Raw genomic sequence first — 27452 nt, 5'->3', positions numbered from 1 at the left:
GAGGATAAACCATCCATTTTGTTATTCAGGCTACCAATGCCCACTTTAAGGTCTAGTAGAAGTTCTTTTATTTCCAGTGGATAATTCTCGGACATTGGATGATCTGAACTACTCGGTGCCGGGTCGTCGCCATTTTGTGGGTTTGGAGTCTTGGGCACCGTGTTGTTGTCGAACGTTAGCTTCTTTTGTAGTTTGTCTACTTTGCCCATCTTGGCTAATGTATGTTGTCTGCTTGGAGGTGGCAAGGGTCCGCGGTGGCTGGAGGGGTTGTTGATGCAGCCCTGACCGAGTGAAGTACTGGCGCTGGGTAAGTGGAAGATGGAGGTTTTCAGGTTGTTTTGTTGTAGGGTGACCCTGTTGGGTGAGGAGGGATTCGGGATCACGCTCTTGGGGCTTGGATGATGGTTTAAAGAGCAAGGAATTCGTGCTGGTGATGCTCTAGCAATGATTTGCACTTCGTCCAGGGTTTATGTCTCGGACGAGATATGATCCGGCGAGCTGGTGGAGATCCTCTTGTTGCTCTCTCTCATTTAGGGGTCCTGAGGCGTTTGGGAATCTTGGAGGGGCCGTGTAGGAGATCGCTTTGCATTGTTGTCTACTGCGTGGGTGGTGTGTCCCCTTATGGAGTGCCTGGCGCTTGGGGGGCAAAGCCGCTGTAAGTGTTGTAGCTGGGGGAGTTATATAATTCCTGCCGTGGGGCTGATGGCGCAACCCGGCCTCCAGGGGAATCCTGGAGGGTCCGCACCCAGCCCGCGGGGCCGTAGTTTGCAACGGTTATTAGCGTTAGTTATGAGGGAGCAGCAACCCCTCCTCTGGAGCCTCGACGCCTTCTGGCACGTACCTTGGGTGGTGGTCCTCGGGGTGGGTGCTCCTGGCGTTCTCCGGGTTGAGCACCTTGGTTGCCGCTCTACGACGTGGCCTGGTGTGATGGTCTGGCGGAAGACGGGGAGATAGCGGGTTGCACCTCGGGATCCCGGGGGGCCTCTCGAGCGCCGGCTCCGGTGTCTCTCGGCATGGATCGGCGCTGTGGCCAGGAGCGCCGTCTCTCAGGGTGACGGCAATGGCCGTCGCCGGTCCGGAAATGGAGGGGGCGCGCTCCACCGGAGACCGGGTCGGCGCGCGGGCGTCCGGAGACTGGGGTCCGCTGGGGTCTGGAACGCGCACAGAGGCCCCCGGGGAATCGCGCCCTTCTTACGCGAGTCCGCGAGGTGTGCAGGTAGATTTCGGCCTCCGCACTGTTTGGGAGGTGCAGGGGCCTGGATAGTCCGATTTTCTTTCAGATTTGCAGGAGGGGGGTATGACGTGATCAGAAGCTGGTGGGTGTTCTTTTATCAGCGGATCGAGGTTGGGAACCGCAGGATTCTGTCGGATTGATTGTGGGCAGAGTGGGAGCTCAAGCAAGAGCGGCCATCTTGGTTGGCCCTCTAGCGCCCTCTAGCGCCCTCTAGCGCCCTCTAGCAACCCCTGCTACTTGACCACGTACCCCACTCCGGAGAGTTTGGTGATGCAGGCGGCTACGGCCCCAGCAAAGCAGGCGTCGTATCCTATCATCCCTCCTGATGGGGACGACAAGCGTTTTGATGGTTGGGCGAAGAAAGTGTTTTCTTCAGTGGCTATGGCTCTTCAGGCTGCCAACTTTGTATGTGCCTTGTCACATTTCACGCACACTCTTTGGAACAGTTTCCTTAGCGGCTGAACATTTTCCCAAAGGGGGCAAACGCGATGGTTTTCTTGCTATCGTCCAGGATGGCAAGGATGCCAAGTGTGAGGCCGTTCAGTCGGGTTTGGACATGGCAGATTGCGTCAGCCGGTCCATGGCGGCGAGCACCGTAATACGCAGGTTTGCGTGGTTGCGGAAGTCAGGGTTTGCTTCTGATATGCAAGCCCGGCTCCTCAACATGCCCTTTGATGGTGTCCATCTTTTTGGCAGCAAGGCTGACGAGAGCCTTGAGAGGTTGCAGACCTCAAAATCTGCAGCGAAGTCGTTGGGCGCTGCAGTTCGCCAACCTCCGCCTTTTCGTCCTAGGGGACAGCAATGGAGGGGAGGTTCCTTTCGTTATTACTCATCCTTTGGTAAAGCGAAAGAGCTGCTAGTCAAAGGGGCCACCGTAGGAGTGCCAGAGGTGGAAAACAAGGTACTCGAGGTGCCAAGCCCACTCAGGCTGTTGCCTCTTTGCCCTCAAGCAACGCCGCAGCCGCTTCAGCTCAGTCATGAGGCCATGTCCCATGGTTCGTCGGTTGGGGGAAGGCTGGCGCGGCATCTTGTCAAATGGCGTGCCATTACTTCAGATGTGTGGGTTGTGGAGATCATAGCCCACGGCTACTGTCTTCCTTTCCGGCAGATGCCTCACGACAATCCACCAGGGAACCTCTTTGAAGAGTCTGGATCCGCTCCTTGCGCAGGAAATTCAATCCCTGCTGGAGAAAGGCGCCATAGAACTGGTGCCTGTAGCCGATAGGAACAAGGGATGGTATTCCCCTTATTTTTTGATTTCAAAGAGACTGGGGATTGAGACCCATCATGGACTTGCGCGGTTTTAACAAACTCCCCAGGAAGGAAGAGTTCAAGATGGTTACTCTTTCTCAAGTCCTGTAGGCCCTTCAACTTCAGGACTGGTTGGTGTCTCTTGACCTCAAGGATGCTTATTTTCATGTTCCGATCCACCCAAAGCACAAGAAGTACCTGAGGTTCGCGGTTGGCGACTCGCACTTTCAGTTTAGGGTCCTGCGGTTCAGATTGACCTCCACCCCGAGGGTCTTCACCAAGCTCATGGTAGTGGTGGCAGCGCATCTCCCGAAAGGGGATTCACGTCTACCCCTACCTGGACGATTGGTTGATCAGGGCGCGCTCTCCCGAGCAAGTCCTGGATCATCTGTCCATCACCTGCCACTCCCTCCACAAGCTGGGCTTCTCCCTCAACATAAAGAAGTCCCACTTGACGTCAACTCAGAGGCTTCAGTACATCGGAGCAGTGCTCGACACGTCCCTTGGGCAGTGTTTTCCTCCCCAGGTGAGGGCTCATCACATTCAGCAGATGGTGCACAAGTTCTAACAATGCGGAGAGTCTCCCTGCGTTCGAGTTCTTGAGATTGCTCGGCCTCATGGCATCCTGCATCCAGAGGCCAGGTTTGCGGATGAGATCTTTGCAATGGGCACTCAAGCTCCAGTGGTCTCAGTCCTCCGGCAGGATGTCACCCCGTTCAGGTGCCGCCCTTGGTCGCCCAGGACCTTCTGTGGTGGGCCGTCGAAGGCAATCTGATGAAGGGGTCTCCATTTTGGCTACCCTGGCCGGAGGTGACGATCGTGACGGACGCATCCCTCACGGGATGTGGAGCTCATGCCAACGAGCTGACAGTCAGCGGTCGTTGGTCTCCATCGGAGTCCAGACTCCATATCAATCTTTTGGAGCTGAGGGCCGTCAGGCTTGCCCTGAAGCTTTTCTGCCGACTGTGCGAGGAAAGAATGTCCTGATTCTGACGGACAACACAGTGGCCATGCACTACCTCAACAAAAAGGGGGGGGGGCAGGATCACTTCCTCTGCAGGGAGGCGATGCAGCTCTGGTTGTGGGCAATCCAGCAGGAAATTTCGGTCTCGGCAGTTCATCTGGCCGGAGAAGAAAACGAGACGGCGGACGCTCTGAGCAGGCAGAGCGCGATCTCTCACGAGTGGGAGTTGGCTCAGGAGATTATCCTGGAGATCTTCGCCCTTTGGGGGACCCCTCAAGTGGATCGCTTTGCCTCCAGTGTCAACCGGAGGTGCCAAAGGTTCTGCTTGCGGGATTTTCTCCAAGAGGAGCCTTAGGAGACGCGTTCGTAGTGGAGTGGTCCTTCCCACTGCTGTACGAGTTTCCTCCAGTTCCCGTCATTCTGCAAGTGCTGCGGAGGTTACAGAGGGTCGGTTCTTGGATGATCCTCATTGCTCCGGCATGGGCCAGGAGGACGTGGTACCCGGACCTTCTCGACTTGTCCATCTGCCATCCACGCCGTCTTCCCTACCGAGACGATCTGCTCTCACGGGAGGGGCTGGGGGGGTGGTCAGGTTCTCCATCCATAGGTCCGATCCCTCAACCTTCACGCTTGGCTTCTGAAAGGTTGAGGTATAAGGATTGGGACCTCCCTGAAGACGTGATGGAGGTGTTGCTTTCGGCCAGAAGGCCTGCAACGAAGTCCCTGTACCGTTGCCATTGGAGAAAGTTCTGCGACTGGTGCAGGGTTAAGAATGTGGATCCTTTTTCATGTGAGATTCCTGTGGTTCTGTATTTTTTGCTTTCTTTGGCCCACAAGGGCTTGCAAGTGGGTACAGTTAAAGGTTACCTGGCGGCATGGTCCATATTTAAGCGCTCATCTGAAGAGTGTTCTTATTTTAAAATTCCTTTAATTTCTCAGTTTCTAAAAGGGCTCACTAATGTGTTCCCTCCGTCACCTTTCCAGGTGCCCGGTTGGGATTTGAATCTTGTTCTCAAGTTTCTAATGGGTGTTCCGTTTGAGCCTTTGCATTCTTGTCCTTTGAGACTGTTAACCCTTAAAACTGTATTTTTAATTGCGGTCACTTCCGCTCGCAGAGTGAGCGATTTATAGGCACTTTTAGTAAGCCACCCTTCACTGTGTTTCACAAGGACAGGGTAGTCCTTAGAGTTCGTCCTTCCTTTCTTCCAAAGGTGGTGTCGGAATTAATTTAAGCCAGAAGGTTATTCTTCCGGCATTTTATCCTCCTCCGCATCCTGGTAAGGAAGAGGAGAGGCTCCATAGACTGGATCCTAGGAGAGCTTTAAGCTTTTATATTTCACGCATGTCCCGGGTTAGAGTGGACGATCAACTCTTTATTGGTTACGCTGGAAGGCGTATGGGACAAGCTGTTACTTAGCAGACTTTGTCTCTATGGATTATCCTGGCAATTTCTGAATGTTACCGCTTGGCGGGTAAGGACCCTCCGATAGGCTTGCAGGCCCATTCTACCAGGGGTATGGCTGCATCTACTGTCCTGCAGAGGGGTGTTCCTATTCGTAACGTCTTTGATGCAGCCACCTGGGCTTCGGTCCATACTTTTGTACGTCACTACTCCCTCAATTGTATCCGTGGGAAGGATCTGGCCTTTGGCAAGGCGGTCCTTTACTCTGCAATTTGATTGGGCATTCTAAATTTCTATCTTCTAAATTCTTTTTCCCACCTCCTTACGTTGGTACTGCTTTGGGAGTCTGTCATAGATATGGAATATGTTGGAGGACCCAATCCCCTCGAAGAACAAGTTACTCTCTTACCTGGTAACGTTCTTTCGATGGGATGGTTCGACGACTTATTTCATATAGCTCCCTCCCTGCCTGCCCCGCTACAGAATTTCTTATGTGATTGCAGCTTACGTTTCCGCAAGGCTTTGTGTGGTCAGACTGGCAGAAGTCTGGTGCCACACGTTCTGGGAAAAAACAACTGAGGCTACGGGCTTCGTGTGTCCTACTTATAACATCCAGTGACGTCAGCCGTCGGAGGAGGTCCTTCAGGGCGGCATATCGACGCAGACGCCGAAAGATTTTCCGAAGCAGCACATCTGTGGTGATTACTGTCATAGATATGGATTACGTTGTCGGACCATCACATCGAAAGAACGTCATCCGGTAAGAGTAACTTGTTCTATGGCTGTACCACAGCGATTATTCGCACTTTCTAAGTTCAACTATACCACAGGATGAGATTACCCACAGTTTCATTAGGCAGACTTTCTAATTGCAAACTAGACCACAGAGATGCTATTAGGTGGACTTTCTAAATGCAGACTAGACCACAGATGGATGAGTTTACAACAGTTTAGCTTCCGGGGTTGAGTGGTAGGGTAGTATGGCGTGAAGTCATTGTTTCTGTCCCTGCATTGCCACACTTATTGTTGGCTTCTTGCTTCTGCAGATACGACCCGGAGCTGTCTCTGTAGGAGCCGTCCTTTGCCTCGGGTCCTTAGCCGATGGGGCTGCACGGCAGAGGGCTGCCCTGGGAGGGTTGGTAATGGCTTGACCTCACGGCCTCCTGTCCAATCGGGGCACGGTGGGCGGGTTGGGAGGTGGGCGGGAGAGAACTAGGAAGTGGGGAAGCGCCCGGGGTTGTGGGGGGAGACCCAGGGCAGGGGATAGAGTGGATGGGTTTGAGATTCTGAAACAGCACGATTTAGGTGGAAAATGGGGGGCGGGGGAGAGACAAACTCCCCGAGCGGCACACGGAGCAAAAGGAGTGCTTTATTATATTCCCTCCCAAAGGTATGGATGAGGAGGAACTAGATGCCTCATAATACATTAAGGTTGAAAGGTCTATACAGAACAGATCACTCATCCGATTGACTAGTTAAGTGTCTCTTCCATGTTGCTCTGTTGGTCTATGATTTAAAGATAACATTTGCATTAAGAAATATGGGTGTGCGTTAGGCAAGATTGTATGCAGTACCCTGTCGGAGTCTGCACCAGCTTTGTTCTCTTTGCAATAGTTAAACTCAACCTTTGGTATAAGCATGTACTACACAAGTTGGTAGTGACTGAGCAGACAGGCTAAAATCAAGAGTGGTCATTGTGAGCTGTAGGGTTATCAAAGATTCACGACGACAAGTATCATAATAAACACTCAAGGTTTCTTGATTGAACAATTATTTATTAATTTTTACAGTCAGTTGAATAAGCCTTCTTTAGAAGGGAGCAAAATATGTAACTCAATAATATACTTCAAAACTGCACTTTGTTTCATTAAATCAGTAGATACCCATTTGGGATGGCACACACTTCCTACTCCCTGTGGTGACTTGTATAACTAGGACACTGATCTATCACTGGTACATTTAGCGAAATACTGAGTGTCAAAAGGAAAAGATGGGGAATAAAACAATGGTTAACAAATATTCTTCAGCTGGTAAGTTCTTTTGGAACCCTATAATGCAAAGCAAATTAACCCTTTCCCAGCTACATACATTATCTAATGTGACTTTTATTGAGGGATAGTTCAAGCACAAATTCGGAAGTAAGAGTCTTTTAGGGAGCCAGGACAGTCCATGTTAGTTGAGCAAAAGTCTATGAGTTGAAGCACTTCTTGCAGGTTTCTGAGCCTCTGAGCCTCTGTTTTGGGGCCAAGAGGGAGGATGTCTGGAGACTCCTGCACTACGAATTGAAGGTCTGCGGCAGCAATGGGCAAACTTCAGATCAGCGGCACTTCGCGGTTTCAGCTCCTTGCGGCTCTCACAAATATCCCCAAGCTCGGGGTCTGACTTAAAAACTATGCACTCAATCTTGTGTTCCTCTTCCTGGCAATCGGTTCCTGCAGCAATGGAAGTGCAGCCAGCTCAGAGAGGATGTCCAGAAAAGTTTGTTTTGGGGTTGATTGGTCCCACCAACCCAAGGGGAGGAGTCATCCGTTGCAGGGCTTCTCTAGGTGAATTCGGAGCTTCAGCAATGCAGTAGGGCTTACCGGGCAAACTAACGGTCCAGGAGTTGTTGCAAGCGTCTCTTCAAAGTTCTTCAGATTCCTTCGTCCAGTGGTCAACTCTGCCTGCCAAGCCAAAAGCCTCACCTTTTATGCGGGTCTTTCCCATTCATTCGCAGCCTAGCTGTCACTCAAACAGCAGGGTGGCTGTCCTCCAAGGACAGCTAGCCAGCCAATCACCTTTGGGTGCATTTTTGTAACCAAGGGGATTAAGCACATCGTTTTGGGCGCCTCCCCCGCTACCTGCCCTGCCAGACACGCTGGAGCCATAGGCGGGCTTCACCATTGAATCCTGCCAAAGACAAAACGAACAAAGGATTAATCCTGGTTTGGCATGCAGAGTAATTCTACCTTTACAACAATAAATGGCAAAAAAAAGACTGGGTCCATTTTGACAAAATGGGCACCCATGGGTGCTTTATTGCAGCTGCAATTGCAGCCCACTGTAGAAACACACAATAGTAGTAGTAAACCAGGGCCGCCAGCCGTTCATTGTAGAAAGGGTAATATAAAAATGTAACATGAGAATTCTCCCTAACAATTCTCTGTAAAGGCTAATTTCCCAAACCTAGTGAGTCCCCCAGCAGCTTTGCTGGATTTTTGGGGTTTATTTTTTTTCTCCCACTCTTGGGCCTGATTTGAGAATGTCCTCTGACTATGTAATGTGTTTTATGGGCTATGGGGTCTTTTACTCCATAGGGCTTCATGTGTTTTCAGTATGTTACACAGGGGTGTCATAGTGACCCCCAAACATAGACTCCATACCCTGGGACTGTCTACTGTCTCCCAGGGCATGTAAAGTCACCATTGACTTTACTAGTCTTAAATTGTGAACAGAACCAGTACAAACCATCATATTGTGGAAGTACTGGTAGGGGTAATTCGATTGCCACTGGGTCTGTTTTCCAAGGGGGCACTGTCCAGTCCCCCCTTGTCGAGTTTCTGGCTGGTGGCAGTGGATACCACACAAAATATTCCACCGGAATATTTCCTATGGGATTTTCCCATTCATTTTAAACGCACCACTTTTTGATGCAATGTTAAAGATACCGCTGGGTTATTTAATATTTATTCCCCGGTTGGGTCTTTTTGCCAGGACTCGGTTTTAAAACGGCATTTGTATTCGCCTCTGTAACCCTAACCCAAGTCGAGCCCTTTGTTCCACTTTTGGCGGGCTTCTGCACAGAAGCCTCCAAAAGTGGTGCCACGCTGTCTGGGTCTACAGAATGTGGGGGGGGGGGGGGAATAGGCACCCTGGACTGAGTTGCCTTGGCTCACCACTTAGCATGTTTGATTGCTAGGCTGATGAATGGGGGTTTTCTGCATAAAAGCAGGGCTTTTGGGATGAACTTCAGAAGTCGCCACAGGACCTAAAGAATCTGAAGAGGGGAGAAGCTGAGCCATCTACGACACCACCGGTGGAGCCCTGCTGTACGAACTCGCCACTTTCCCGACGACAGAGAAGATCTTCCAGGAGTCTTCTTCCCTTTGAGCTGTTGGACCAACCAGTTAGCTTTTTTTCACCTCCTGGTCGAATCGCCTGTGCCAAGCACCCCGGCGGCCGGATAGCCACGCTTCACCACTACCGCGAATAAAAGGGTAGTACCTTTTAACCGGGAAACTCCGTGGCTGGTTTCTTCCCTGGCAGTGCAACGACCTCCAGCTTTCCTCCACGTCGAGATCTTCTCTTCCCCTGGATGAAGCCCCGACTTGCACCCATTGCCAGAAACAACTGCCCCCGCTGGAGCTTTCTCACCATTTCAGGTACTGTCCCGCTTGGTCTCCCTTGCAACAGACTGTCCAAGGTGTCCCGTAAATCCTTGACTCTCTATCTTGGGGTGACCTTGGACCTGTTAAAATTACCTTTCTAACTTGATCCAACCTCTTTTTGACTTTCCTGCAAAGACTTTGAGTGCATTTCCACTGTGTGATCTTGAGCACATTCCGCCTTGCTCTCCAAGTGTGGGCCTGGCCTATGAACTTTTTGCTCTACAGTAGACCCTGCCTTTCTTGACTTGCTGTGGTTCCTTAAAAGTGTTGGTACTGTGTGATTTTCCTATTGTCTTTTCTCTCCCTTAACAAATTATTGGGGTGCCATCTATGATTATGCGCTCACCTCTGTTTTGCTAAATAAGTGGTGTCTTAACCTAGACTTGTCAATTGATTAGGGAGGTGTATATATTTCTAGTGACTGTTTGATCTTGCTTGACATATTAGTGCCAGTGTATTTTTACAAGTGTTTTTAAATATATAATTATTTCTGATGTTTGTTAATCTGCTTAGAATCACATGCTGTGCATAGGTCCGACATCCAGTGGTCACTGCGGAGTATTGCATTTTGTTTTTCGTAGTCGAAAAGGGACGTCGACAAGGCGTGTCTGAAACACTATCCCTATAGTGACGTGCGTTGTACCCACAATCCCTCACGCGTCGAGGTCCCTCAGATTGTTTTTTTCCGCCCAGCTACTGGTCGCCTTTACGCGGAGCTCCTCGAGAGACATTGCAAATTTCATCTCCTCGACCTTTGGTCGTTTCTCATTAATATTAAACACATAATCCCTCCCTCGACGCAGTTGTGAAGCTGTTCTCTGCCAACAAGATCTTCGACGGAGGGTACGAGCGGAGGAATCACTTCGGCGTTGCCGAACACGTGGCCTGGCCTCGCAGGCCATATACAGTAGGGAGAGTGGGGTCACGGGACATCTCTGGTTCTTTTCTGAGAATGCCTTTCCTTTTCCCCTTCCTTTCCCTTGGGGTGGTTATCACGATTTATTGCCTCGGCTATGGAGAGGACACCCTTTAGATTTTGCCCGCTTTGCAAAGGCAAATTTACTTGGAAGGACAAGCATTCACGGTGTAACCGCTGCTTGCCCCTCGATCACAAGGAGGATGGTTGCGTGGCTTGTCGGCTTCTTAAGCCTAAAACTCTAAAAGACCGTAGGGTTAAAAGGTGGGCGGCCTACGCGATGTCGAAGGCCGAAGGTTCACCCGCCGCTGCTACCACCGACAGTGACGAGGAACGCGATAACACAACCTCCGCTACGGAAGTCGAAAACCCCTCTAAGGAGCGCTCGCGCGCTTCGTCGTCTGTCCCTGGCCCGGACGGCTCGGCTCACGCCCTGCTTATGGGGATGGAACACCCCGGCGACATTGACGCACACAAAAACTCACTTAAGCACACAACCCACGGCTCTTCTTCGTCAAAGACGAAGAGCATCAGCGCCCAAGGAGACGCAGGTTCCGGGGGCCTCCTCGGACCGTTCGGGTTCGAAGCCCCTCTCGCAACCGCTGCCGCGACCAGCGACTGGGCTTTCGGCAAATAAGGACGCCGCCCCCAAACCATCTGCCGGCGCGCATCAGCAAAAGGCGCATGCCGCCGTAGAGCGATCGACACCCGTAGCGTCGAAAACGCAGGCCTCCGCTGACAAACGAGTCGCCGAGAGCTTGGCGAGGATCGCTGTAGCCGATGCCCACAAGCGTACGCCGAAGGACACGTCGAGCGCTACGCAGAAGTCGAAAGACACGCCGAAAAAGCCCGAAGAAAGGCATGGACTACCCCCTTCAGTCGGGGGGTCACCCAGCACACCTGAAGGCTTTTCGGAGGGCGACGGGACACTTTCCTCGACGCTTTGGGAGAGGTCTAGCCGTTTTCAACTAGATGACTCTTATTTCTCCCCCGCCAGACCGCTCAGGGGTACCCCATAAAACCATGGAAAGACTCAACCTCTGTATGGAGAGGTTTATTAATACCCAGACCTCTCAAACTCCCAAGAGAACTAGAGAAGGGCCTCAGGAAGACCCCAAGGCCAAAAATCCGAGGCTAGTCAATCCCCAGCAGGACACAGCCTCAAACTTCCATGATGTGTACGACCTCACTGGGGAGGAACAATACTTGGAGGAGGAGGAGGATTTTATGGAAGATGAAGATGAAGAGGGACAGTACCAGGAGGAAGGTCTGGAAGACAGGCCAGGCATTATAGGAGAAGGCTTCGGAGAAAATCCAGAAGGACCTTCGCACCCCTGGCAATCCCCATCAGTATATTCCGACACTGATGTCCTAAACCTAAATCCTCCTGACAATTCACCGGTTAGGAACACGTCTCCAATTGACGATCAGCCCACTTTCAATGCCCTGTTACGCAGAGCAGCAGCACATTTCGAACTGGACACTGGGGAGCTCTCTCCAGAATTAAACTTTGTGGAAAGAGTAATTAAAGAGAAACCCCCGGTCAGCCAGACCATTCCCCTCCTCGCTTCAGTGAAGAGAAGAATCATCCCTTCGCTGTCCACTCCCGCATTGATCAGAGGGGTCAATCCAAGAATTGAAAAACTTTTCACTCCTTCACCCTCAGACCCGCTCTACATTAGGGGACATTCCATTCCGGATTCCCTGGTAGTATCTAATACTAGAAAGAGGGCAGGGGTACCACTTTCCACCAGTGAGGCACCCCCGACAAGGAGGGCAAGAGGCTATATGCCCTTGCTAAAAGAGTAACTTCCTCGGCTGCCTTCTCAGCAAGAATTGCGAACAACAACTCTTTGCTTGCTAGCTATGCAGACGCGCAGTGGGCCAAACTGCGCAAGGACGCCGAGTAAGCACCGGAGCCATTACGTACACGCCTGCTTTCAACTATTGGCGAAGGAACCCAGGTGAACCAGAGCATTGTAAAAAACTCTCTGGATGCGGCAGAAACAGCGGGACGTTCCCTGGTGCAGGGAATACTCCTAAAACGCCATGTATGGCTGCGCAACTCAGGGTTTAAACCGGAGACACAGGCGTCTTTAATAAATAAACCTGTGGAAGACTCTAATCTCTTCGGAAAAGCGGTGGATGAAGCTCTAGAGATGGCTAAAAAAGAGTTCGACACTATCAAGACTCTTGACCAAATCTCTAAGCCCACTACCAGACGCGGCTATGGCAACAAACGCTTTTTTCGTGGCCAACGCCAACAACAACAAAGTCAGCATCAACAGTACCCTGCCACCAATTACCAAACCAATAGTGGGCAGTACAGCCAAAGAGGCCAGCGCCGGGGTAAAGGGAGGTCGGGGGTCCACCCCCAGAGGCTCCCAAGCCCCCAACAACTCCAAGTGACGCGAAGATTCGCGTCCCCTCCCATGCAACACCGGTCGGGGGCCGGAAAACATCCTTTCTTCCTGCATGGGAGGGTATAACGTCAGACCGTTGGGTACTTTCCACCGTAGCCCACGGATACTGTATCGAATTCAACAGTTCCCCATCCTACAGACCCCCGAGGGGACGTCGCATGACACCGGAACATCTTGCCATCCTTCTCCAAGAAGTACAACTATTGCTGGAAAAAGGAGCCATAGAGGTCGTGCCTCTATCTCAGGTAACGCAAGGTATTTATTCAGTGTACTTCCTTGTACCCAAAAAGGATCAAACCATGCGCCCTGTATTAGATCTGCGCCCAGCGAACAAGTTTATCAAACCCCAAAGGTTTCGTATGGTAACCTTACAGGAAGTGATCCCACTGCTTTCACAGGGAGATTACATGACAACATTGGACATGAAAGATGCATACTTTCATATTTTAATGTTGCCAGCGCACAGAAAATACCTCAGGTTCATGATAGAAGGCAAACACTACCAGTTCAGAGTGCTACCCTTCGGCATAGCATCAGCACCAAGGGTATTCACGAAGGTGCTGGCAGTGGCAGCGGCCCACCTGCGCAGGTTGTCCATCCCAGTTTACCCTTACCTCGACGACTGGCTCATAACAGGGGATTCTTACGAAACCTGCTTCTCCAATACCCAAAAGACGGTAGACCTTTTGTTCCAGTTGGGCTTCTCCATCAACGAAAAGAAGTCCAGTTTAGACCCCAGTCAAATCAAGGTATTCCTAGGGGCTCTAATTCAAACAAGGGACGGCCTCATCTTCCCCTCCAAAGAGAGGGTCCAAAACATGCTGTTTCAGATCCCTCAATATGTGACCGGTCGAGAGGTGACGGTACGCAAAGCAATGCGCTTGCTAGGAATGATGGCGTTGTGTATTTATTTGGTACCTCACGCGCGCCTGCGCCCAATGCAAGAGTGGCTCAACAGCCAGTGGTGTCAGGCCAGCTGACTATGGGAGGATCTAGTAGTGGTCTCGCAAGCCTTGGTTCTCTCGCTACGGTGGTGGACAAAGGAAAACATGGGAAAAGGGAAACCTTTTGCCACACCCGCAGCGGAAGCCACTCTAACCACAGACTCATCCCTCACAGGATGGGGGGCGCACCTATCCCATCAGACTGCTCACGGAGTGTGGACTCCGAACGTAGCATCCAAACACATAAATCTTCTGGAGCTACTAGCTGTGTTCAAGGCGCTAAAAGCCTTCCAGGAACACCTACAAGGCAAGACAGTAATGGTCCTTACAGACAGCACCACAGCCATGTACTACATCAACAAGCAGGGGGGCACCCACTCTCCAGGCCTGTTCAAACTGGCCCAGAATATATGGAAGTGGGCTCTCGAACAAGACATGTTCCTACTGTCACTACATGTACCAGGGAAACTCAATCTGCTGGCAGACAGACTCAGCAGAGATTTCCCCCTGCCCGAAGAGTACGAATGGCGCCTGCACGAAGACATCGTCTTCGACGTCTTCACACAATGGGGATTCCCAGAAATAGACCTGTTCGCAACCCTGGAGAACTCACAATGCCTAGGTTACGCCTCCAGGTACCCCCAGAACCAATCCAAGGGGAACGGTCTGTCGATGCAATGGTCAGGGAAATTTGTTTACGCTTTTCCCCCGACTCCCCTTCTCAACAGGGTGGTGCACAAGATGCACCAGGAACAAGTGACCATGATACTAGTGGCCCCAATGTGGGCACGACAGCCATGGTTCGCTCACTTGATGGAGATGTCTCTATCTCCCCCAGTGAGACTCCCCTGCCCGTACAACATGCTGTCTCAGAACAAGGGCAGGACTCTGCATCCATGCCCCCAGAACATGAACTTAGCAGCTTGGCTCCTGAAATCATAGAGTTCGGACATCTACAACTCCCGCAAAGATGCATGGACATCCTCAGGGAAGCCAGAAAACCTAACACTCGCCACTGCTATTCTAGCAAGTGGAAAAGATTTGTCATCTGGTGCAGGAGTAAAAGCATCAACCCTATTGACTGCTCTCCCACACATGTTGTTCTATACCTGACCCACCTATTGGATTCAGGTCTAGTGTTTAACTCCATTAAAGTCCACCTAGCGGCACTTTCTGCATACACCACTTCCCAACTCAAGGTGTCGTGGTGGAGGATCCCTGTTATAAAGGCCTTCATGGAGGGAGTAAAGAGAATACACCCCCCGATAGCTGACCCAGCTCCCGGATGGGACCTTAATGTGGTACTTACCAGACTCATGGGCTCACCTTTCGAACCCATGCACAAAGCATCTCTTAAACACCTCACTCTTAAGACTGCTTTTTTAATAGCTATCACCTCCATCAGGAGAGTAAGTGAACTTCAGGCTCTTTCTATTCTAGACCCCTTCGTTACATTTCACAGAGATAAGGTGGTTCTAAGCACTCGCCCTAGGTTTGCTCTGAAATTTATTTCTAAATTCCACGTGAACCAATCTATAGAACTACCAACGTTCTTTCAAAATCCTTCCAATTTGGGAGAAAGGACTCTGCACACACTAGATGTACGCAGAGCGGTCATGTTCTACATGGAAAGAACCAGACCACTGAGAAAGACTAATCAGTTCTTCGTCTCGGTGGCAGCAGGAAGAGAAGGGGATGCAGTTTCAAAGTCCACTATTTCTAGATGGATTGTTCAATGCATCACTCTCTGCTATACTCTTGCTAAGAGAGATCTGCCCTTTAGGCCAAGAGCACACTCTACTCGAGGCACGGGGGCATCCATAGCATTCATTGAAAATGTTCCCCTTGAGTCCATCTGCAAAGCGGCTACCTGGAGTTCTGTGCACACCTTTACAAAACACTACTGTCTAGATGCACACTCTAGATCTGACTCCCAGGTGGGACAGGCAGTATTACGACACCTTTTCTCTACTGTTCCTTCTCATAACCCACCGCCAACTCCGGGTACTGCTCGCTAGTCTATGCACAGCATGTGATTCTAAGCAGATTAACAAACATCAGAAGACAATGCATTACTTACCGTAAAAGCATTTCTGATGGTTGTATCTGCTTAGATTCACATGCGCCCACCCTTCCTCCCCACTCGGATGGAAGGAACATAGACTTCCTTTATATCTCTCTTTTCTGTACTCACTCACGGCTAGAAGGCTCCCTCAGGGCAGAAAAATACAAACAGAGGGACCTCGACGCGTGAGGGATTGTGGGTACAACGCACGTCACTATAGGGATAGTGTTTCAGACACGCCTTGTCGACGTCCCTTTTCGACTACGAAAAACAAAATGCAATACTCCGCAGTGACCACTGGATGTCGGACCTATGCACAGCATGTGAATCTAAGCAGATACAACCATCAGAAATGCTTTTACGGTAAGTAATGCACTGTCATACTTTTATACCAAAGCTCTGGTCAGTGTTTGCTTGTGCTACTGTATTTGTGGCCCTATTGTGTATACTCTATATACTGCCTAACTCTTCTTGAGAGAAGTCTGACTGCTCAGCGACAGCTACCAGGTAAATCTGGGTGGTGCAGACTGCTTCCAATTGGGTTTACTGCTAACACCTGTAGTCTTAAACGTTTTGCAGTGGTCCCTAAGGGAACTTCACAGGTTTCTGCCTAACAAGAATCTAGACAAAGGAGATACTCATTTAACCCCTCCAGCACCTTATTGTGAGATAGTGTGCTGGGTCTCGAAAGTTACAATGAAAGTAAAGTCCATTTCACTTCACTGCTCTTGGAAACAGTTTAACCAAGAGGTTTTTAAGCCTTTGGGAAATCTGGAAGACTTCCCTGTGTCTCTGCACTAAAGGTGCTGTGTGACAATGTAAAAATGCCTATGGAGTTTCTGACTCCAAAGTCAAAAAACCGTGTTCAAATCAATGGAAAAAAAAAACATGAGGGGGAAAACTGTCTCCTTCTCTCCAGGTTAGAAATTAAGTCGTAAGGTCCAGCAAAAGTGCTTGGCGTCTTTAAGGTAGAATGGAAATGGCACATTTCTGACACTTCTCCCTAATAGCGATGTAACCAGTGGATGTGGAAAAATTGTAAATTCCAGGAATGTTATTCCACACTGGCATTGTGTGGCGAGGAATGATGGCTTCTATAGCAACATGAATGTGCTGCCTTCAATGCACAGCACTTTTACTGGCGTTAATGCTGATAGTGCTTATAAAACAAGTCTTCTAAAATTTCCCAACAAAGGTCACATTTCCGTTTGGTATTTAGAGGTGGAAATGCTGTCTGTGCTTTAATTGACTAACCTGTGCTATATGGTGAAATGCCACCCTATGCATTCTCCCGAGCATCTTGGAATTATTTTGTTGGGCCAGTGTAAAGTGTGAAGGCATACATTTTGTGATGGCAAGTTGCTCCAAATGTTTTCTTTTGAGTGTGCCAAGACTTTTTTATGTATTTTAAGTTCTTATTGCAAAATTATTTTCGGGCAGGAATGGGCAACTAATGTAGTCAATCTGTTAATTAGTGCTGTAACATTTAACTCTTAACATTCCTTTCCTCCTTTGCCACCCAAATGAAAGTACATGTGATCCTGTTACAAAAGTAATACGCTGCATTTTTTTTTTAGACATTTCTCATTGATTCTGGAAAGCTAATCGAGCTGATGAACATTTTAAACTTGAATGCAATTTCTAGCAGAGCAATGACTAGGTTTAGGGTAATCGATTTAACTGAAATGTGCTTTTAGACGCCATTTTGTAACTAAAACGGGGACTTTATTTGAAATGCTATGAAAGTATAGACAGATGTCCGTAGATCCAAGTCCCCAATGCCAGGACCATTTTACTGTGTATAGCAGAATCATTAAACCCATCGTAGCTGGGCTATAACACTCGCCATTTTTTCTTAAAGGTATAAGAAGTCCGATGAGCGAAGTCCGCTGATTGCAGCCATGCAGCACTTCCTACCAATGCTGAAAGACCGGTTCGTTCAACTGCTTCCTGACCAGTCTGATCAGTCTGTCCTCATCCAGAAGCAGATCTTCAAAATCTACTATGCACTTGTTCAGGTGGTGAAGGATAAATTGAAATTGTTTGACATTAGCCTAACTCTCCTTGTTTCTGTGCGTAAATGCAAACAACTGTCCTAAACCAGACGTTAAACTTTAGAATTGATTATTTTTCCTCTCAATCTCTGGATGTTCATGAGCAGAATCCATGTCTAAGGTTTCTTTCAAGTTTCACTTTTTGCAACACTACTTACTTTGGTTGCAGTAAGACCCCCAGCATCTCTATAGAATTTTGGTTACTTTCAGGGTGAGCGAGTCCCTCTTAAACTTACTCAACTGCTCAGCTCAAGTTTGAAGTGCTATGGTCTGCGCCAAGGCTGCCAGTGCAGGGAGACTCCACCGCATCCCCCGCCCATTTTTTACTTTTCAGTATTTTTACATGGTTATGAGACTGCCACTTATTTACTGTTACTTAGCAACGTGTTTGGTACATTTATGTGCACGGGGCATCCTGAAGGACATTTTTTACACTAGTTTTCTTTTTACTGTTGTAATGCCATGTTGAATACTCCTTGTGGCGCATGTCTGTCCTTTGTGCTACATTCCTCTTTGGCCATCTTCCTGCTCTATGAAGGCAGAAACCTGGTAATCCTTTTTTGTAACATCCAGCCTCATATACCTTGTCAGTGATTTAAAAACATTTTTTTTGTGTGCATGAAATTGTTTGGGTGTCTGGTCTCAATTGTTCAAGATTTGTAATGTGTACGCTTCATCCCCTCTTAGTGAGATCTCAGCACTTTTTGCTGGACTTCTGGAAATTGTTCTTTAATCCAGAACGAGTGTAGCCTTTATCTACTCATTCATTCTTATGTGCTCTGTCATTTGGAACTCTATTCTGTTTTACCTGGCCTGTGGGCTCTACTTCCCTCATATCTCGAAGGCATCTGTGTTTTACTATTGAAGCACACAGCTCCTTATGGGCTGTGTTGCTGGTAACGCGTTGTTTTCCTTCGATTCATTTCGTTATCCTACAGTAACTGCAGTTAAGGATAGAAAGATACTTTTTGCTCCTAAAATGTGATTTGAGAGATTCGCACATACAACCTTATGTGCAGTGCCAAAGGACTTTTTAGCCACATAGACAACCTTCTAGTTATGGCTGGTGGAAGTGGACGTGTTCTACCAACTATGGTGTAATTTTGTACTGCAGGCTATGTTCATAGTCCCGGTTGTGCACAATAGGGGCACCTAAGTACTAATTTAGGGGGCATCTTTCTTTTTTTGCCATTTGTAGCATGGTTATGTTAAACCATTCTGGGAGGAGGAGGTGTGTCTGTGTCGGAGAATTCTGAGAAATGTGCTAATTCCCTCTACCTCAAAGACCCCTAGCAACTTTGCTGGATTTTGAGGACTTTATTTTTTATAAAATTTTGCTGGAGAGAGTGACTTTTTCCCACTCATGTATTTCACTGTGATTTTAAAACACTGTTTGTTTTGGTTATTTAGTCTGACAAACTCCATAGGCATCCTCTTTTACTTTGTGTCACACTGCACCTTCTGTGCAGTGGCACAGGGTAATCTTCCAGACTTCCCCAAGGTTTAAATACCTTCTCTGGGATAAACTGTTTCCCAGGGCAGTAAAGTGAAATTGACTTTAATTACATTTGTAATTTTCTAGACCCAGCACACACCATGTTACAATATGGTGCTGGAAGGGCTCCTTAGTATCCCCTTTGTCTAGCTTCTCATGTTACATTTTTGTTAACCTTTCCTTTATGAATGGCTGGTGGCAGTGGTTTACTACTGTGGTGTGCATTTACCACGGTTGGCATTCCAGCTGCAGTAAAGCACCCAAAAGGCCATTTTGACTAAAATGGCACCTGTCTTTTTTATTTTGCCATTTCTTTGTGGAAAGGTCCGTCTTGAGATTTACTCTGCGCGCCGGACCAGGTTTGGTCCCTTTGTTCGCTTTGCCTTTGGCGGGATTCACGAGTGAAGCCTGCCTCTGGCTCCAGGGTGTCTGGGGTGGGCAGGAAGTGAGGGAGGTGCCCGAAACTCCATGAGCTTAGTCTCCTAGGAGACCCAAATTCACTCTGTAGTGAATGGCCGGCTGATTGTCCGACAAGGACAGCCACCCTGCTGGGTGACTGACAGCTAGTCTGGAATGAATGGGAGAGAACTGAATAAAAGGTGAGGCTTTTGGCTTGGAAGGCAGTCGACCACTGGACAAAGGAACCGAAGAAGAGCTTGAAGAGGACACCTGCTGCAGCTCCTGCACCATTGGTTTGCCCAGTGAAGCCCTGCTGCTGTGCTGAAGCTCCAAATTTGTATCGACAGAAAAGCCCCTGCAAGGACGACTTCTTAACTGGAGTTGGTGGGACCAATCAACTCCAAAGTAACCCACCTGGACTTTCTCTCGGAGCTGGTTGACTTTCCACACAGTTTCTGCTGGAAACTAAACGCCAGGGAGAGGAACACCAGATTGTGTACATTGCTTTTAAGCTGCCAGGAGTGCCAGGAAGATCCTCCGGACTCCCAGGAAGCAGTACTGACCGAGCCTGACCCTCAACAGAGTGCCGGACCCCAGAAGCAAGGAAAGCCCATCTCGACAGCCAGGAACTGTGGTTTTACGATTTGCGGTAAACGCGCAGAGCTGAAACGCCAAACAGCCACTTGTTTGAAGATTGCTGGTTACGAGCGGTGACCGTCCCATTGCGGTGCAGGAGTACCCCGAAGTCCTCCCTCTTGTCCCCACGACTGAGGCTCAGGAACAGTGAGATCTGCAGAACTGCTCAGGAACAGACGTCATCTGCTGCACTTTTTTCTTCAATACAAAGGTACTGTAAAAGTCTGAGAATTTACCTCTTGCTGTAGAGTTGCTTGCAGCTTCTACTACTCACAAGTCTAACGGCTTGTGGCCCGACATTGATTCTTCTTTTTTCAAAGACTTCTAAAACCTTGTGCAAAGACTTTTCTTACCTGCAAAGAAGTACTTCAGCTCATAGACTTTTGCTCATTGACTTTGGCTTAGCCTGTTCTTCTGAATGACACATAATAGGGGATCTGAAAGTATTTGCCTGCTTAAGAATATTAGTTGTGTTTTTTTTTTATTTTTAATGTTCTAATAACGTTTTCCTTTGGCTTACGCCTAAATGTTTCCAAATGCAACAGTGCGAGGGTGTAGGTTGGGTCGGTGGGCCATGCCAAAAGGGTACTCGCTGCTTTAGAGATTTTTGTGAAGTATATTTCAGTATTGCTGTTACATTGCTACTTTCTGAAAAAGGCCTACCCAAACTGACTGATGAATAAATTGTTTATTCAAGAAACCAACAGTCTGTGTCTGGCTTTGGTGGGAACCCTTGGGAGGTGGTAGGGAGAAGTTCTATTTTTAGTATTTAATTCCTCCCACCTTAGACTCCCAGCTCTTTTGCTGGAATATAAGACTTTTTAATTTTAACCCTGAAATGAGGGAGCCCATTTTGCAAATGGATTGTGTCCTCCCATTGTATTTTACAGCTTTGACATGTAATATCCACAGCTGTGCTACTTCGGAAATATTTCGGCAGATGGTGTCCTGTGTTCGGTCGATGTCCCTCGAAGGCCTCCGTCGAAGGTGACGTCGCCGGATGTTATAAATGGGACGCACGCACCTGTAGCCTCAGTTCTGTTTTTTCCGCAAACTTGTTTGCTTCGAGAACTCAGCGTGCCACGTGTATTCTTCGTGAATGTCATCTACCCCTCCGACTCCGCGGTCTGGCTTTAAAACTTGCTGGGGACTGTATCTAAGATGTCGATTACGGACCCGCACCGCATTTGTTTGTGGTGTCTGGGCGAGTCATGACACTGATTGTTTGAAGTGCCAGTCGCTAACTTCTAAGGCCTTGCGGCGGCGTAAAGGGAAGTTACAGGTAGGTCGGGATACTAAACCCAGGAAGTACCGAAAATCTGCGAAAGGGATGTCCACTGACTATTCGAGGGGTGACTCCTCGTCGGAAGGAGTCCCTGGGATCTCAATCCCGGACTGGGTCCTGCCACTAGTCCTCGTCTCGGCACTCCCGGAAGCAGCGTCGCTGGTCTCCTGCCACCTTCCTCGTTGGATGATGGCGCCCTGAGCAAAGTGGCTTCTCGCACTAACTTCCCACTCCTGAGGAATGGGAGGCCTTCAAGGAGCAAATACTGACCATTTTTCAATCCCAGGGCACAGTTCCGTCCGCACTTTCGTAGGAACCCGGCAGGGGAACTGTCCCGGTCCGATGCTCGTGCACCTTCGGGCCTGGGTCCTTGGCATGATAATCATCTGGATCTGTCAAGGTCCCGTTCGGACAAGATTCAGGTTGATCGCCAGAGACGTTCTAGGTCCAGGTCTCGGTCTTCGTCCCTGGCTAAAGTGCAGAAGTCTGGTAAGGGCTAGAGGTCTGCGTCGACTGTCGGCGCAGTGTCTGTCGGATACAGAGGTTGGTGCTTTGCCTTCACTCAAGCCCTCAGTGCCGTCGGAGCTTTTGTTGCCGAAGCCGGCAGCACCTTCGACGCCTTCGGGGCCATTTGACTGGAATTTGGCGATGGCGGTCCCTGGTACTGTGGATCTTCCAAGGAAGGCTAAATCCAAGTCGATGAAGCCTGTTGACCACTCCAGACCTACTTCTGTCCCTAGGCAGGAGTTCTTTCTTCCTCTGGATGATATCTGAGGATAGGTCTGATTTGGAGTTGGAACCTGTTGAGCCAAATGTGGCTCCTGTCTTTTCCGGGGACAGTCAGTTGGAGTTGCGTCAATCATTACATGATGCCAGTAGCCTAGGCACATCTCCTGAGGTGGAGTTTGGCAGGCCTGAGCCTGGGGCTCATGCAGAGTCCTCTTATCAGAGACTGATGGCTAGGTTTACTGAGTATCTTGGTTGGTCTAGTCCTCCAGAGACATTTTGGTCAGGATGACTTGACTGATATTTTGGATCAAGGTCCATCCTCTGACCCAGTGTTGCCTTTTCATTTGACTTTTCAAAAAAGGGTGGCAGCTACTTGGCAGACCCCAGAGTGTCTTCCGGCAGTCGTTAACTAAAAAATACTGCCCTTCCAGTAGCGACCCCAGCTACCTATCCACTCCCCCCACTCCCAAGAGTTTGGTGGTTCAGGCGGCTACGTCCACCGCGAGCCAGGCAGCGTACCCTAACATCCCTCCTGAGAGGACAAGTGCTTCGATGGTTGGGCACACAAGGTGTTTTCTGCTGGGAGTATGGCGCTGAAGTCTGCCAACTCCACTTGTGCCTTGGCAAGATTTTCACTCTGTGGAATTGCGTCTGTCCCCACTCTTATACACCATTCACCTAGAACCCCTACTGAGTAAGATGAGAGGCAACAAAGACAATGTGGGAGTCCCCTTCGCGGGGAGGGAACATAAGGTGGCAGCGTTTGCCGATGATATGCTATTAAGGATAAAAAATCCAGGGAAATCACTAAACACAATGGAGGAGGTGGTCCAATTCGAGAAGGTAGCAGGCCTAAAGATAAATAAAGTAAATCAGAAATACTGAACCTGTCGGTACCACCAGATAGGGAAAACGCCCTAAAAACCAGCTTTGCATACTCGTGGGCCCAGTTAGGGATTTCTAAAGAGTCCCCCAGCAGCTTTGCTGGATTTCTAGGATTTATTTTTTCTACTTTGTGTGATCTTGGGCACTGGAGCCTCACCTACTCCATGTGCACCACTTTTTGTGGGTTTTGTGTGTGCACCTTCAGTGCAGTGACACAGGGTTGTCTTTGAGACTTCCCACTGACTCCATTTTTCTGGGGCTGACTACTGTCCCCCAGAAACAGGTAAAGTTGCCATTTACTTTATATAGTCACTTTAAACCACAGACCCAGTACACCCCATCTTGCATGGAGTATTGGAAAGGGTTAACTCTTATCCCTTTTTGTCTGTACCTCATGGGGCATTGTTTTGCTCCCTTAACATTAAGACTTGGCTGGTGGCAGTGGTATCTACCCTAACTTTCCTACCGCGATTGGCTTATATAACGTGGTAATGTTTTAGGCTATTATATTAGCCTCGAGCATAAACCGGCTTGACCAAATACATTTTATTTTGGTTCCTGCTGGGTTTAGTTGCCATTTCTTTTTGTTAAAGTCTTTCTCGTGTTTTTCTCTGCGTGCCAAACCGGGGATGACTCCTTTGTTCACTGTCTTTTCGCGGGCTTCTGCACAGAAGCCCTCCTTAAGGCGCCTGATAGTATAGGTAGGCAGGATGTGAAGGCGGGATCTTCGGACCCCTGCCATGTGTTCCCTTGGTAACCCAAGTCGCACTCTTGTCTGATTGGCTAAGTGGACTGGCCTTGCCAGGCCAGCCACCCTGCTGTGAGTGACAGCCAGGCTGTATGAATGGGGGAAAACTGTCTTTCCAGTCCCAGAGACCTTCTTTTTATGCAGAGTCACCACTGGAACGAAAGAACCAACGAGGAACTGGAAGAAGAGGACCCCTACAACGACTGAATTGAATTGCGTCTCTCTAGCGGCTGAGCATATTCCCGATGGGAGTGCGGGGGGAGAGAAAGGATGGGCTTCTTGGTCTCGTGCAGGATGGCAAGGATGCCATGTGTGAATCCCTTCAGTCTGGGTTGGACACGGCCGACCTGGTTAGCCGGTCCATGGTTGCGAGCAACGTTATGCACAGGTTTGTGGTTGCGGAAGTTTGGTTTTGCTCCGGATGTACAGGCCTGTCTTCTGAACATGCCCTTTGATAGCTCAAATTTGTTTGGCAGCAAGGCTGAGTTTTGAGAGGTTGCAGACCTCCAAAGCTGCTGCTAAATCTTTGAGCGCAGCAGTGCATCAACCTCTGCCTTTTTGTCCTAGGGGACAACAGTGGTTGGGGTGTCCATTCGTTACTACTCTTTTGGTAGGACGAGAGGAGCCGCCAATCAAAAGGGTCAATGAAAAAGTACCCGTGGTGGTCTGGGAAATGGAGGTACCAAAGGCGCTCAAGCAGCTGCCTCTTTGCCTTCAGGCGCTGCCACAGCCGCTCCAAAACAGCTATGAGGCCATGTTCCATTGTTCGCCGGTTGGGGACAGACTGTCTCAGCATTTTGAAGAATGGCGAGCTATTACTTTGGATGCGTGGGTTCTGATACAATAGCCCACGGCTGCTGCCTTTCCTTTTTAATGTGGCCTCACGACAGTCCGCCAGGGAGTCTCTCTTTGAAGCTTCCAGATCCGCTCCGTGTGCATGAAAACTTGATGCTACTGGAGAAAGGCACTATACAACTGGTGCCTGTAGCACAGAGGAACAAGGGATGGTATTCCCCATATTTTCTTTTTTCTAAAGAAAGACGTGAGAATGAGACCCATCTTGGACTTGCGTTGGTGGAACAAGTTACTCGGGAAGGACAAGTTCAAGATGGTCCCTGTCTCCGGTCCTTCAGGCCCTTAGACTTCAAGATTGCTTGGTGTCTTTGGACCTACATGATGCCTATTTTCATGTGCCGATTCACCCAAAGCACAGAGTATCTGAGGTTTGTGGCTGACAGCTCGCACTTTCAGTTTCGGGCCCTGCCATTCAGATTGACCTCCGCCCCGAGGGTCGTCACCAAGCTAATGGTGGCAGTGTAACTCAGGCGAGGGGGGGGGGTGGGATTCACGTCTACCCCTACCTGGTTGACTGGCTGATCCGAGCACGTTCTCCCGAGCAAGCACTGTATCATCTCAGCCTCACCTGTCCCTCCCTCCACAAGTTAGGCTTCTCCCTCAACTTCAAGAAGTTGCATCTGACACCTCAACAGCTCCAGTACATCACTGCTGCGTTGTACACGTCCTTGGGAAAGTGCTCGCCTCCCAAGGTGAGGGCTCATCACATTGTGCAGATGGTGGACAATTTTCAACATGCCCAGTGTCTTCCGGCTTTTGTATTCTTAAGGTTGCTCTGCCTCATGGCATCCTGCATTTTTCTGGTGCCGGAGGCCAGACTGAGGATAAGGTCCCTGAAATGGGTTCTCTAAATGCAGTGGTCCCAATTCTCGGGCAAGATGTCGGATCCCGTTCAGGTTCCACTCTTGGTCTCGAAGGATTTTCCTTGGTGGGCCAGCAAAGGGAATCTGATGGAGAGCCATTTTGGCAACCTTGGCTGGAGAGGACGGTGGTGATGCACACCTCACTCACAGGATGGGGTGCTGGGGGCTCATGCTGACGATCTGACTGCCAGCGGTCGTCTTTCTCCGAGTCCAAACTCCACATCAATCTGTTGGAGCTGAGGGCCATCAGGCTGGCCCTGAAGGCCTTTCTGCCGCCTGTGCAGGGAAGAGTGTCCTAATCATGACGGACAACACAGTGGCCATGCATCGCCTCAACAAAAAAGGGGGGGCGGGGTAGGGTCACTCTGGTTGTGCAGAAGGGCAATGCAGCTCTGGTTCTGGGCAGTACAGCAAGGAATTTCACGCTCGGCAATTCATATGGCCGGAGAGGAGAATGCGTGGCGGACGCTCTGGGCAGGCAGAGCATGATCTCTCACGAGTGGGAGTTGGCTCGGGAAGTCCTTCTGGAGATCTTCGCCCTTTGGGGAACCCCACAAATGGATCTGTTCGTGACCAGTGCCAACCGGAAGTGCGAAAGATTCTGCTCAAGGGAATTTCCTCAGAGGAGCGTTGGGACGTGTTTGTCGTGGATTGGTCAGTCCCACTTCTGCTTGTGTTTCCTCTGGTCCCTGTCATTCCTCGAGGGTGCCAAGGAGGTTCCGGAGGTTCAGATCCCACATGAACCTCATTGCTCCGGATTGGGCCAGGAGAGCGTGGTACCCGGACCTTCTAGAGATGTCCATCTGTCCTCCATGCCGTCTTCCCTACCATGAGGATCTTCTCTCACGAGGGGTCGGGTGCTCCATCCAGAGGTCGAGAATCAACCTTCACGCTTTGTATCTGAAAGGTTGAGGTATAAGGATTGGGACCTCCCGGATGACTTGCTGGAGGTGTTGCTTTCGGCCGGCAACCAAATCCCTGTACTGTTGACGTAGGTTTTCGACTGGTGCAGAGGACACTTTCTCAAACCCATGAGTCAACTGACTGATACCTATCTGAGGGATACCATGCACACTATCCAGATCTTCGGAGTACTGACTTATGACCCAGGTTCCAAATTTCTGGTCACGGTGGACATCAATTACCTAAATACCAGTATCCCCCAACAAGTCGTATTGTGCATGCAGGAACATATTGATACTTATAATTTACAAACCAGAGTCCCTAACAACTTTATAATCTAATGACGATTGTTCTCTGCAAAAAACTGCTTTTGACAAACCATTCTTCTTGTAAGCAAAAGGTACTGCTATGGGTGTGGCTTTTGCCCCTAGCGTGGCCATCCTGTTTTTGGCAACATTTGAAACTGAACATATTCTTTCGAATGGATTGTGTCCTCCAACGTATTGCTCATCAATGACATTACATGTCATATGAGGAATACGTTGGAGGAACATCCAGTCAAAAGAATGTTACAAGTTTAGCAAGTAACTTTTTTGTTGATGTGAAAAATCTGAGTTTGGAAGGGATCTTCGGATGAGCTTGCATGGTTTTTGGAATGGTTGAATGGTTATGATATCCGATTATTTGGATTCAATCATCTGACATTAACAGTGCTTGAATGCACTCTCGATTGGAAACCGAATGTTCGAAACCCTGCTACACTTTGAAAGATACCATACATAAAGAATTTGTCCTACGGGCAATTCTTGCGGATCAGACTTAATTGTATATCATTGAACGAGTTCTACACTCGCACAAACAAACTGGATGAGATGCGTAAGGAAAAACAAAGATGTGATGGCTGGAAGGTTTAGACTGAATCTTAACCACTGGCGTTGCTCTGGGCAACCTTCCAGGCCATCGTTCTTCGCCTGCCAAGCCATCACCTTTCTGTTTTGCTAAAGTCGCCCCGAGTGGGACGGGTATGCCCAGAC

The 27452-nt window shown here is 49.3% G+C and overlaps 1 protein-coding gene across 1 annotated transcript in view; it reads left to right on the top strand.

Moving 5' to 3' along the window:
* IPO7 (importin 7) overlaps positions 1 to 27452 on the top strand; it is a 1018209-nt gene that overhangs the window by 205517 nt on the left and 785240 nt on the right. Inside the window, exon 5 of the mRNA XM_069623670.1 lies at positions 17428 to 17584. Coding sequence (XP_069479771.1) covers positions 17428 to 17584 — 157 coding nt within the window. The remainder of the gene's footprint in view (positions 1 to 17427; positions 17585 to 27452) is intronic.

Source organism: Ambystoma mexicanum, chromosome 11 (genome assembly GCF_040938575.1).
Source record: "Ambystoma mexicanum isolate Mex_15411 chromosome 11, UKY_AmexF1_1, whole genome shotgun sequence".
NCBI classification, from domain to species: Eukaryota; Metazoa; Chordata; class Amphibia; order Caudata; family Ambystomatidae; genus Ambystoma; species Ambystoma mexicanum.
This window is presented reverse-complemented; position numbering and strand designations above follow the sequence as displayed.